The 11514-nt window shown below is 48.9% G+C and overlaps 1 protein-coding gene across 1 annotated transcript; it reads right to left on the reverse strand.

Moving 5' to 3' along the window:
• Positions 1–4009: 4009 nt before the first annotated feature.
• On the reverse strand, positions 4010–8564 carry LOC125132757 (leukocyte immunoglobulin-like receptor subfamily A member 6). Its single transcript, XM_047790423.1, has 8 exons — positions 8414–8564; positions 8120–8252; positions 7927–7962; positions 7458–7742; positions 7011–7313; positions 6500–6796; positions 5947–6249; positions 4010–4889 (listed from the first exon to the last, which is right to left on the reverse strand). The coding sequence occupies exons 2-8, from the start codon at positions 8151–8153 to the stop codon at positions 4753–4755; spliced, it is 1395 nt and encodes a 464-aa protein (XP_047646379.1). The 5' UTR covers positions 8154–8252; positions 8414–8564; the 3' UTR covers positions 4010–4752.
• Positions 8565–11514: the final 2950 nt, after the last annotated feature.

Genomic DNA, 11514 nt, shown 5'->3' on the forward strand with positions numbered 1-11514 from the left:
TTTACATCTTCTTTGATTTCTTTGATTAAAGTTTTATAGTTTTTGGCATATAAGTCCATTATCTCCTTGGTCAGGTGTATTCCAAGGTATTTGATTTTGTGAGGTGCAATTTTAAAAGGTATCGTATTTTTGTATTCCTTCTCTAATGTTTCATTGTTGGTATACAGAAATGCGACTGATTTCTGAATGTTAGTCTTATATCCTGCTACCTTGCTGAATTTATGAATCAGTTCAAGTAGTTTTGGGGTTGAGTCCTTAGGGTTTTCTATGTATAGTATCATGTCATCTGCATACAGTGACAGTTTGATCTCTTCTCTTCCTATATGGATGCCTTTTATTTCTTTTGTTTGTCTAATTGCTGTGGCTAGGACTTCCAAAACGATGTTGAAGAGCAGTGGTGAGAGTGGGCATCCCTGTCTTGTTCCAGATTTGAGTGAGAAGGCTTTCAGTTTTTCCCCATTGAGTATTATATTTGCTGTGGGTTTAGCATAAATGGCTTTGATTATGTTCAGGAATGTCCCCTCTATACCCACTTTGGCGAGGGTCTTGATCATGAATGGATGTTGGACTTTGTCAAAAGCTTTTTCTGCATCTATTGAGATGACCATATGGTCTTTTACTTTTCTTTCGTTAATGTGGTGTATGACATTGATTGATTTGCCTATGTTGAACCATCCTTGTGAACCTGGGATGAACCCTACCTGGTCATGGTGTATGATCTTTTCGATATGTTGTTGGATTCGGTTGGCTAAGATTTTGTTGAGAATTTTTGCATCTATATTCATCAAAGATATTGGCTGATAGTTTTCTTTTTTGGTGGTATCTTTGTCTGGTTTTGGAATTCGGGTGATGGTGACATCATAGAATGTCTTTGGGAGTGTTCCTTCTTCTGCAACCTTTAGGAAAAGTTTAAGGAGGATGGGTCTAAGTTCCTCTTTGTATGTTTGGTAGAATTCACCTGTGAAGCTCTCTGGGCCTGGACTTTTTTTAGTAGGGAGTGTTTTCATTACCTATTCCATTTCATTTATAGGGATCGGTCTGTTCAGTTGATCTCTTTCTTCTTGATTCAGTTTTGGCAGGCTGTAAGTTTCTAGAAAATTGTCCATTTCTTCCTGATTGTCAAATTTCATGGCATATAGTTGTTCATAGTATTCTCTTATGGTATTTTGTATTTCTGCAGTATTTGTTGTGATTTCTCCTTTTTCCTTTCTAATTTTGTTTATTTGGGTTCTTTCTCTCCTCTTCTTAGTAAGTCTGGCCAGGGGTTTGTTGATTTTGTTTACCTTTTCAAAGAACCAGCTCTTGGTTTTATTAATTTTCTCTATTGTTTTTTGAATCTCTATTTTATTGATTTCTTCTTTGATCTTTATAATTTCCTTCCTTCTGCTGACTTTAGGTCTTGTTTGTTCTTTTTCTAATTCGTTAAGGTGGAGGGTTAAGTTGTCAATTTGGGATCTTTCTTCTTTTTTGAGGAAGGCCTGTATCGCTATGAATTTCCCTCTGAGCACTGCTTTTGCAGAATCCCATAGATTTTGAGAGGTTGTATCTTCATTATCGTTTGTCTCAAGGTATTTTTTAATTTCCTTCTTGGTTTCCTCATTGACCCATTGGTTTTTTTAGTAGCATCTTGTTTAGTCTCCATGTAGTAGGTTTTTTCTCATTTCTTCTCTTGTGGTTGATTTCTAGTTTCATGCCACTGTGGTCAGAGAAGATACTTGAAATAATTTCTATGCTCCTAAATTTGTTGAGGTTAGCTTGGTGTCCCAATATGTGGTCGATTCTTGAGAATGTTCCATGTGCACTTGAGAAGAATGTGTATTCCGATGTTTTTGGATGTAGTGTCCTGAAGATGTCAATTAAGTCTAACTTTTCTATTGTTTCCTTTAAGATCTCTGTTGCTTTATTGGTTTTCTGTCTAGAGGATCTGTCCACTGATGTGAATGGGGTATTAAAATCTCCTACTATGATTGTATTCCCATCAATTCCTCCCTTTATGTCTGTTAATATTTGTTGTATGTATCTGGGTGCTCCTGTATTTGGGGCACATATGTTGATGGTAGTAATACCCTCTTCTTGAATGGATCCCTTAATCATTAAATAGTGTCCTTCTTTGTCTTTCTTTATGTCTTTTGTTTTAAAGTCTATTTTGTCTGATATGAGTATTGCAACTCCTGCTTTCCTGTCATGTCTATTGGCATGAAATATTTTTTCCCACCCCTTCACTTTCAATCTATATGTGTCCTTTGTCCTAAGGTGAGTTTCTTGTAGGCAGCAGATTGAAGGTTTTTGCTTTTTTTGTCCACTCTGAATCTTTTGATTGGAGCATTCAGTCCATTGACATTTAAGGTGATAATTGATAGATCATTATTTATTGCCATTTTAAACCTCGTGTTCCAGTTCATTCTATGATTCTCCATTCTTCCTTTCTTTTTTTGTTTGGATGGTCTCCAATTGTCTTCTGCTTGAGTGTTTTTCTTTTCATTTTTTTGCGAATGCAATGTTTGGCTTTGATTTGTGGTTGCCCTGTTTTTTAAGTATGCTAACACCTTCCTATGACTGTGTGTTTTAGCCTGATGGTCCTGTAGTTCAAACACTTCATTACTATACTAAAATTATGAAGAGAAACAAAAAAAGAAAGAAAGAAAGAAAGAAAAAGAGAGAGAAAAGAAAAAAAATTTAAAAAAAAGAGTCTATTTATTTCCTTACTTCCCTTGCCCACATTTTATGATTTTGATGCCTTTTTTTTCTTTTTAATTTTATTTTGTTTGAAATATGTTCATGATTAAATCTGTATACTGGCTTATTTGAGTGACTGCTCTCTGATTGTTGTTTTCTCAATCCTAGTTCTTCCTCTTTTTTTTCCCTTTCTTTCCTTCCTTTCTTTTTGGTTTAGAGAAGCCCTTTCAGTATTTCTTTTAGCCTGGGTTTTGTATTGCTCTATTCTTTTACCTTTTGTTTGTTGGAAAAAATTTTAATTTCCCCTTCTATTTTAAATGATGTTCTTGCTGGATAGTGTTCTAGGTTGCATATTTTTTTCCTTTTAGCACTTTAAATATCTCTTGCCATTCTTTGTTTCTTTTTCTGATGTTTTGTTATTTGTGTATAGAAACATAACAGATTTTTGTATGTTGTTTTGTATGCTGCAACACTCCTGAATTCTTTGATTAGTTCTAGAGTTTGGGGTGGCGTCTTGAGGGGTTTTTTGTATATAGAATATCATATCTTCTACAAACAAAGACAATTTTAGTCCTTCCTTTCCTGTTTGGGTGCCTTGTTTCTTGACTTGTCTGCTTGCTGTGGCTGGGACTTTGAGGACTCTGCTGAGTAGAAGTGGCGAGAGTGGGCATTGCAGCCTTGTTCCTGATCTTGAAGGAAAGGCTTTTAGTGATTCATCACTGAGTGTGAGGTGCACTCTGGCCTTGTCATGTATGTGTTTAGCTGTGGCTCCAGGTTCAGCAGCTAGGAACCATGGCAGGCTGTGATTGGAGCTGGTGATGTGCACACACTCCCAGCAGGGGCCTGTGTACGTGTTCAGGACAGTTGCAGACGTGCCTGTAGTGATGGGGACCAAGGCAGGGGCAGGAACTGGGTGAACTCAGGGCTCACTGGCAGCTGCAGAGGCCCCGGCTGCACATTCTCCGCCCAGGCGTGCACACTGCAGTGGAAGCCAGCGATAGTTGTGCGGTTGGGACGGGCAAGTGAACAGTTATGGGGAAGTTAAGGCAGGTGCAGTGATGTTGAGGAGTGACAAAAGGCAGAGGTGGGGGTAAAGCTCTCAGGGTGCTCTCCTGTGGCTGCCCTCTCTCTGCATCAGCATGCACATTGCACTGAGGTCGGTGACCTGAGTCAGGTCGATGACGTGCAGGTGCACAGCTGGAGGGGCCTGACAGGCATGTGGGAATATGCCATGGCGCTGTGGCTGTGTCCTGCACTCACACAGTCACAGAAGTTTGCGGTGGCTGCTAGTGTGATTGAGAAGCTGGATGGTCCTCACTTGGGAAACATGATTTATTCCTTATTTCTCCACTCCGATTTGGTACATCCACAAGGCACCCTCAGATTGGCCAGGAAGGGAATGTTTTCACCAGAGAAATAGACAAAGGAGGTAAGTCTTGGAGTTTTAAACAATGACTTAATCCTAAAGCCCATTTACCACCACACCACCTGAATGACACTTGAAACTCGGGGTTCATTCACCTGATGGTGTTTCTGAAAAATCCACACCAGGTGTCCTCGGATGAGGAGAGAAGACCTTTTGGAGTCTAGAGAAGTATTAAGGAAATAGTTTTTGATTGATCTGTCCCAAACTAGATGTGATTTTTCCTAGTGTGTTCTGTAATTTAAAGCATATTCGGTGTTCTGAGATGAGGGTATGGCAGTCAGTATCACACACCAGAGAATGTCAAAATTAAAAATAAAGGAAACTACATTGCAAGAAACTGAACCGGAGCACGCAGGTGTGTAAGGTCTGGGCACACACCTGCTATGTGGGCTGCGCCTCAAGTCCCAGGTGAGAGAAGACAGGCCATCAGGGAGAGGAGTCCAAGGAGGAGGAGAACACCTCGGTTTAACAGAGGCAGAGCCCTGCACAGGGACGCCCCAGTCCTCACCCTGCACCCACATCCCTTCTCCCCCTCCATGGCTCAGCAGGCAGTTCTCACAACACTGCAGATTCTCTTCCAGAACCTCCTGGGCCCATCAGGTCATTTCCAAGGCTCTGCCACTCTGGGCGGTGCCCTATGGCCTCTGTGCTCAGCTCCTGGCCGCGTCTTGTGTTCCTCCATGGCCGTGTCGAGCCTGGAAGAGCAGAATCCCGAGGCCCAGCAGGATCAGGGCAGCCGCGGCCATCCGGACGAGGTTCCCCACTGTGTAGTCTTGTGGGGGAGAAGCTAGGGGTTGCGGACAGAGAGGTCACAGAGGTGAGGGCAGGTCCCAGTGCCCCCAGAATCCTGGGCACAGCCTCCCCTTTATAGGACCTGCACCCCAGAACCCAGCCCCATAACTGAGGATTTCTCCTCTTCACCACTTGTGGGATCTGGCTGGTTTTGAGATGGGCGGATGGTGTCTGCTTGTCCTGAGAATCATGAAGTGGGGATGTGAGTGAGGAGCTGGGGACACACAGCCCTATCCTGGGTTCTGTGCCCCCTCAGTGGAGTCTTCCCTGTGTCCCCTCTTGTATGACTGTCTCAGACTTTTCTGGGATTCAGGACACTGTGCTGAGCGAGCTCCAACAGGACAGACTCGGGACACCCCCCGAACAGGAAGCTCAGCTGGTCAGTGGGGTGTGACCCAGCCGTGTCCCCCGGGGACCCCCCCGCCTCCACAGACCCACGCTAACCCCTGTGGGGGACTGAGTCCATGGCGGGGAGGGGAGCCTCCCATCGGTGGAGAGGCTCCTGTGGGTCTGATGGGAGGTGAGGGGGCTGGTCCCAACATCTCCCTCCCGTGACCCCCTTTACCCACCCACCTCAGAGCCCCTGGAGCCCTGGGGTCGCCCCCCATCTCTGCCTTACCCCTCCCCCCAGACGACCAGCCTATCCTCGAGCCTCTGAGCAGCATTAGCTCCTCCGAGACTCAAAACTGCCCTGGGGTGGCCTGTGCTCCCTGTGAACAAATGGGCTCTGAGACATCCCCGTTGTTGCACTGGGGCCTGGGGTGGTGACCAGGGCTCCCAGGGCTCCTGGGAATGAGGCCAGGAAGGGGCCAGGGGCTGAGACTGCCCCTGGAGTCCTCGCCTCACTAAACTCTCCCTGCACCTGCCCTGTGTCCTCCCGAAGACCCGCCCATTGCCCACCTGGCAGCTTCCAGACCCGGGGGAGGGGAGGGGTGGGCGGGGGCGGCAGGGCCTCTGAGGGGCAGGTCCCCTCACTCCCACCCCAGCCAGGAGCTCTCAGGGCACAGGGTCCTGGGCTGCCTGAGCTCAGGACAAGGTCAGGGTGCCCTCACCTGAGACCATGAGCTCCAGGGGGTCACTGGGCTGTGACAGCAGGTAGGGGTCCCTGCTGCGTGAGCCGTAGCACCTGTAGGTGCCCCCGTGGGCCGAGGTCACAGGACCCATGGAGAATTGGGCCTGGTTCTGCCCAGCTCGATGCTGTGATCCAATTCGCAGTGGGGGATGGGCCACCCCCTCCTTGGACAGAAGGAAAGTGTCCATCGGACTCCATGACTGACACAGCAGGGTCACGTTCTGTCCTGCGGCCACTGAGGGGCCCGGCTGCACCGAGAGGGAGGGTGTGGCAGGGAACCATCCTAGAGAGAAGGAGGTGGTGAGGGGCTGCCGGCTGCCCTGGTTCTGAACAGAGACTCGGCAGGGCCTCTCTGAGGACCCTCATCTGTGTGTGTCTGTGTTTCTATGAGCCTCTCCATCCCCCCCGACCCCCTGTCTGTCTGTCCCTCCCTCCCTGGGGACCCCTCCCCCTGGTCCCAGCATCCCTCCTGGGGCTCCCCCAGCAGGGCCTGTGCAGAGTGTGGGTCCCAGCCTGACCCGCTGGCTCCTCACCTGCCACCAGGATGTCCAGGGGGTCACTGGGGGCCGGCCACAGGGAGGAGAGGTTGTGTCCACCGTAGCATCTGTACCGGCCCCCAGGGTGGCTGCTCACCTGGCCCAGGGGGAAGTGGGCCTGAGAGAGCCCAGCCTGGGGCTGCCGGGCAGGGCGCTGGCTGAGGTACTGTTCCCCCTCCTTGGCCAGAGTGAACCTGTCATAGCTGATGGCAGAGCGACACTGGAGGGTCAGGCTCTGTCCAGAGACCATGACAGGGCCCTGCGGGGTTAGGAGGGAGGGCTTCCCAGAGCCCCCTGGGGAGAGAGAGCCCTGGGTTAGGGGCTGCTTCCCCCATGACCCCCTTGTCCCCCCTGGCCCCCAGGTCTCACTGTCTCTCACACTCTGGGTTCTTGTCCAGGAGCCCCACCCCCTGTGCCACCCCCTCACATGGGGCTCTGCTCTGAGCCAGGCCCCCAGGGACCTGCCTGGGGCCCCAAAGCCTCTGGGACCAGGCTGGGCCCCCCTCACCTGACACCAGGAGCTCCAGGGGGTCACTGGGTTCTGACCACACCTGGGGTTTGTCTCTGAAAGAGCCATAGCATCTGAATGTCCCCCTGTGGCTGGGGGTCACGGGGCCCACAGGGAACAGGGCCCGGGTCTGCCTATTAGGGTGTTGCTGTGTGTCCAGAGTCCAGGAGGACTTGTGTTCTCCTTCCTTAGTCAGGATGAACCTGTCATATCTGTCCTGTGAGCCACACTGGAGGGTCACGTTCCCTCCTGAGGCCACCACAGGGCTGGGCAGGGCTGAGAGGGCGGGTTTGCTGTGGGCTCCTAGGAGAGAAGGGGGCAGCTGGTTACATGGGGCTCACGGCCCCTGAGCTCCCCCAGGGCTGGGCTGTGAGAGGGACCCACCCTGAGAGCAGACCCCTGCCTGAGGGCAGCGCCTGAGGCTGGGCCCCCTGAGTGTCCTCTCACCTGTCACCACCAGCTCCAGGGCGTCACTGGGCTCTGACCTGCCAGTGGGGCTGATATAGTAACAGCGGTACCTCCCTGCGTAGGCCTGGGTCATGTGTTGAATGGAGAACTTGGCCTTGTCCCCAGCCTCCATAGGGCTCAGTCGGTACCAGAGAGTTTGGCTTCCCTCTTTATCCAGATGGAACTCCTGGGCCCCCAGGGTCCCCTGACACCAGATGGTTACAGGGCTATACCACGGGACCACAGGGCCCGGCTCAGCCCAGAGGGTGGGTTTGGGGAGGGTCCCTGGAAGGACATGAGAGACCAGGTCACAAGACCTCCCCACCCCCAGGCCCCCAGCTCTCAGCCCAACCCTACCTGGCTCCCCCCCCTTCAGCCCCTCCCTGCCGTCTCCATGCCCAGTGCCTGGGGGTGGCCCCTTATCCCCACGGAGGAGAGGAGGCACTGGGACCCCTGGGCACCGACTCACCTGCCCGCACCTGGGTCCCCAGGCCCATACTCAGCCCTGGAAGAGAGTACCCATGAGGACTCGCCCTGGACTCTGAGCAGAACCTCTCGTGCCCGGGCGCCCCCTGCGTGCTGGGTGTCCCGAGAGCACAGGCTGGTGTGGGGAGGGGACGGGTCCCTCCCAGAGCAGGGCTTCCCTCCCCCCTGCATCTCACCGAGACAGAGCAGGGCTGGGAGCGTGGGGGTCATGGCGTCTCCTCCCAGTGGTCCAGGCTGTGCAGATGGGGAACTCGGTGCCCTCAGGACAGACAGGGCCCAGGGTGTGGCCCCTCAGAGGCTGGTCCCTCCCTGTCATGGAGTTGTCACTTCAGCAGCCCCACAGGGTGGAGGACACCTCCTCCCCAGTGACTTGCTCTTGTTTCTATTACACATCAGCAACAAATATGGTGCCTTCTGGAGATGCCCCTTCCAGGTAAATGTGACCAAGGCATGTCCCCTCTCAGAGTTACCCATGGCATGTCCTTCCTCTTCAGCCTGTCCCTCAGCACATCCCCGTCGGTTCTCAGGATAATTAGGCAGGGTCCACCAAGGTTTTTCAGAGCTCAGGTCATTAGAGATGCACATCTAGCATCTAAATGCAGCTCAGTGCAGGTCAGCGCAGCTGTGAGAGCAGAGGAGAAATACAAAACATAAGGGAAGGAAACAGGAGTCCTTCCCCAGCCCAGAGTGTCGGGTTTCTCTCCATCACAGCCCCTCCCACGACTTCTCTTTTTTCTTTCAACAGCCTCCACCCCACCTTCCTGGGAACAAGCCCCTGATTCTTCCTTCCTCCTTGGTATCCTCAATCACTTGAGCAGAGTCTCCTCCTCATGCTGTGGTTCTGTCTTTAGAATTGTGGGACAGAGAGTGGGTTAGTGCTCTGACTCGAGGGACAGAGCTGATATTATTTAAATATTCCTCATCATGCTTTGCCCATGCACCTTGAGCTGTGAAGTCCTCTCTCTGAGCCTCTGTTTCCTTGTCTGCAGCTTGTGGTCTTGACCCTACTCCTCAGAGAGTTTGTAGGCTCAGTGGTGCCAGGACGTGAAGGGACCTGATATTGGTGCATTTGCAGACCTGATGAAGATGTGTGGGGTGTGATGTGAGAGGATCCGGGTGTCAGTCACCAGAGTCACAGTGGATGCTTAATGTGACCGCTCACCACCATTACCTCCCTCTGACCTTGCTTCTTCAGTTTTTATGAAATATGTAGGTAGAGGCTATTGTGGGAAAAGAGAAATGAAATTCCCCCAAATAGAGAAGGAAGCACAGCAAAAGAATGAGGAATATGAAGGAACAAAGAAGGGTCTACTTTTCAGTTCCTCTACATCAGCCAATTCTTGTTTTGTTCTGATATATTTTCCATGTCAATTTCCTTTCTTCCTAGTAATGATCTATTATTTTTTTAAAATATGTGATAGCATATCTATAACACACGAGGCAATGTCTCTACAAGCAAAGATTACTAGAATTTACATAACTTCTAAGAATTCACTGATTTCTGTCCATAATGGTATTGACTAGAAACAAACAAATGAAGTGAACTGTTTCCCCAGAAGTCGCTCCAAGGCTCTCCCCAGACTGGTCATCATCAGCCCTGACCCACTGTGCTCCCCCCAGATGAGCAGGGGGCTGTTGGCTGAAGCAGGAGGTCTGGGGAGGACTCACCCACCAGAATCCAGCCCCACAGTCCTTGACACAGCCCAGGAAGTGTATGTAGATACGACACATAAAACGACTGAAATGTAGATCGGTGAGGATGAAGGGACCTCTGTGTTCCTAAGGTTTCTCCATTTCCTTGAAGAGTTAAATACCAGCTTTCACTTGGCTGTCAAGTCAGGTATATACATGATCATCTGAGAACAGCCACGCAAACAGCATCCTAAGAGGACTAGTTACAGCACCCATGGAGAAGTTAAAGTGGAATGCTAAAAATATTTTTAAAATCCAAGAAAAGGCAAGAAAGGGAGTTCCCATCGTGGCGCAGTGGTTAACGAATCCGACTAGGAACCATGAGGTTGTGCGTTCGGTCCCTGCCCTCGCTCAGTGGGTTAAGGATCCGGCGTTGCCGTGAGCTGTGGTGTAGGTTGCAGACGTGGCTCGGATCCCGAGTTGCTGTGGCTCTGGCGTAGGCCAGTGGCTACAGCTCCGATTCGACCCCTAGTCTGGGAACCTCCATATGCCGCAGGAGTGGCCCAAGAAATGGCAAAAAAAAAAAGGCAAGAAAGAGTAAACAGAAGAACAAGAAAGAGGGGATACACAGAGTAAAATAAAACGGCAAACCTACATAACAGTCTTAGCCGTCATTACATTATATGTAAATGGGCTAAACACAGCAATTGAAAGACAGAGATTGGCCTTAGAAAAGACAACCACAAACAAGACTCTACCCAATGTAGCCTAGAAGAAATTCACTTCTAATATTATGATGTAAATAGCTTGAAAGTATAGAATGAACAATGTGGATGAACCTTGGAAACATTTGAAGGGAAATAAACTGGCCACAGAATGTCACATATTGTATGATTTTACTTACATGCACTGCCTAGAAGAGCCCGATTCCTTAAGGCAGGAATTAGAATGAAGTGAACCCCAGGGGCTGGTGGAAAGGGGCATGAGCCGTTGTTGTTTAGCGGGCATAGAGTTTCCATTTGGGATAATGAGAATGTTCTGGAAAATGGGCAGTGGTCATTATTGCCTAACATGGTAAATGTACTTAAGGCTACTGAACTGTGCACTGTGATAATGTTTAAGTAATGGTAAAGTTATGGTGTATATATTTTACCACACTAAAAAAGTAGAAGGATGAAGAATGTACCATACAAGGATTAATCCATAGAAAACATAAGCATTTGTATTAGTTTCCATTTACCATAAATTACCACAACTTAGTGGATTAAAACGACACACATCTAATATCTTACAGTTCTAGGAGATGAGGAGTATACAATCAGACTCCCAGGCATAAAGTCAAGGAACAGCGAGACATACATTTATTTCATCTCAGTCCAGAACCAAAAATCTGGAAGCCATCTGAACTCTACATATTGACCAGGTATCCAGTGACATTGGAAAACTCCTGTTTAATTTGAATAGAACATCTTTCTCTTATTTTGTATTTTCTGGACACAACACTGTGTAGTCTCTGAGTCATACAATATTATTCTTATCCACTTCAGAGCTTACAGCTTGGTTTTGTTTTCCTACTGATTTGGTCCCGCCAGTGCCATAGTGAATAGACATGGCCATAGGGCACATGCTTGGATCATTCCCACTCATAAAGGAAAGGATGATGCCCAGTGTGGATTCTTACATATGCCTTCATAAATGACAGGGAATTCCCTTTTGTTTCTGATGAGTTTTTAATTTTCATTAAGCGTTCTTGTTGTGTTTTTTGAAGGGCTTTACATCTGTTGAAATAATTGTATTTTATCTGTTCTATTAACATGTTGGATTATGTGATTCCTCCTTCAGACCATGCAAAAGGCTCCATGTTGCACTTAGCCCCCAACTGCCCTTAGCCCGCTCAAGAGGTGCCCAGCCACCCGTAGCCTGTACAAGTGGTGCCCTG

The sequence above is a fragment of the Phacochoerus africanus genome, chromosome 8 (assembly GCF_016906955.1).
Source record: "Phacochoerus africanus isolate WHEZ1 chromosome 8, ROS_Pafr_v1, whole genome shotgun sequence".
NCBI classification, from domain to species: domain Eukaryota; kingdom Metazoa; phylum Chordata; class Mammalia; order Artiodactyla; family Suidae; genus Phacochoerus; species Phacochoerus africanus.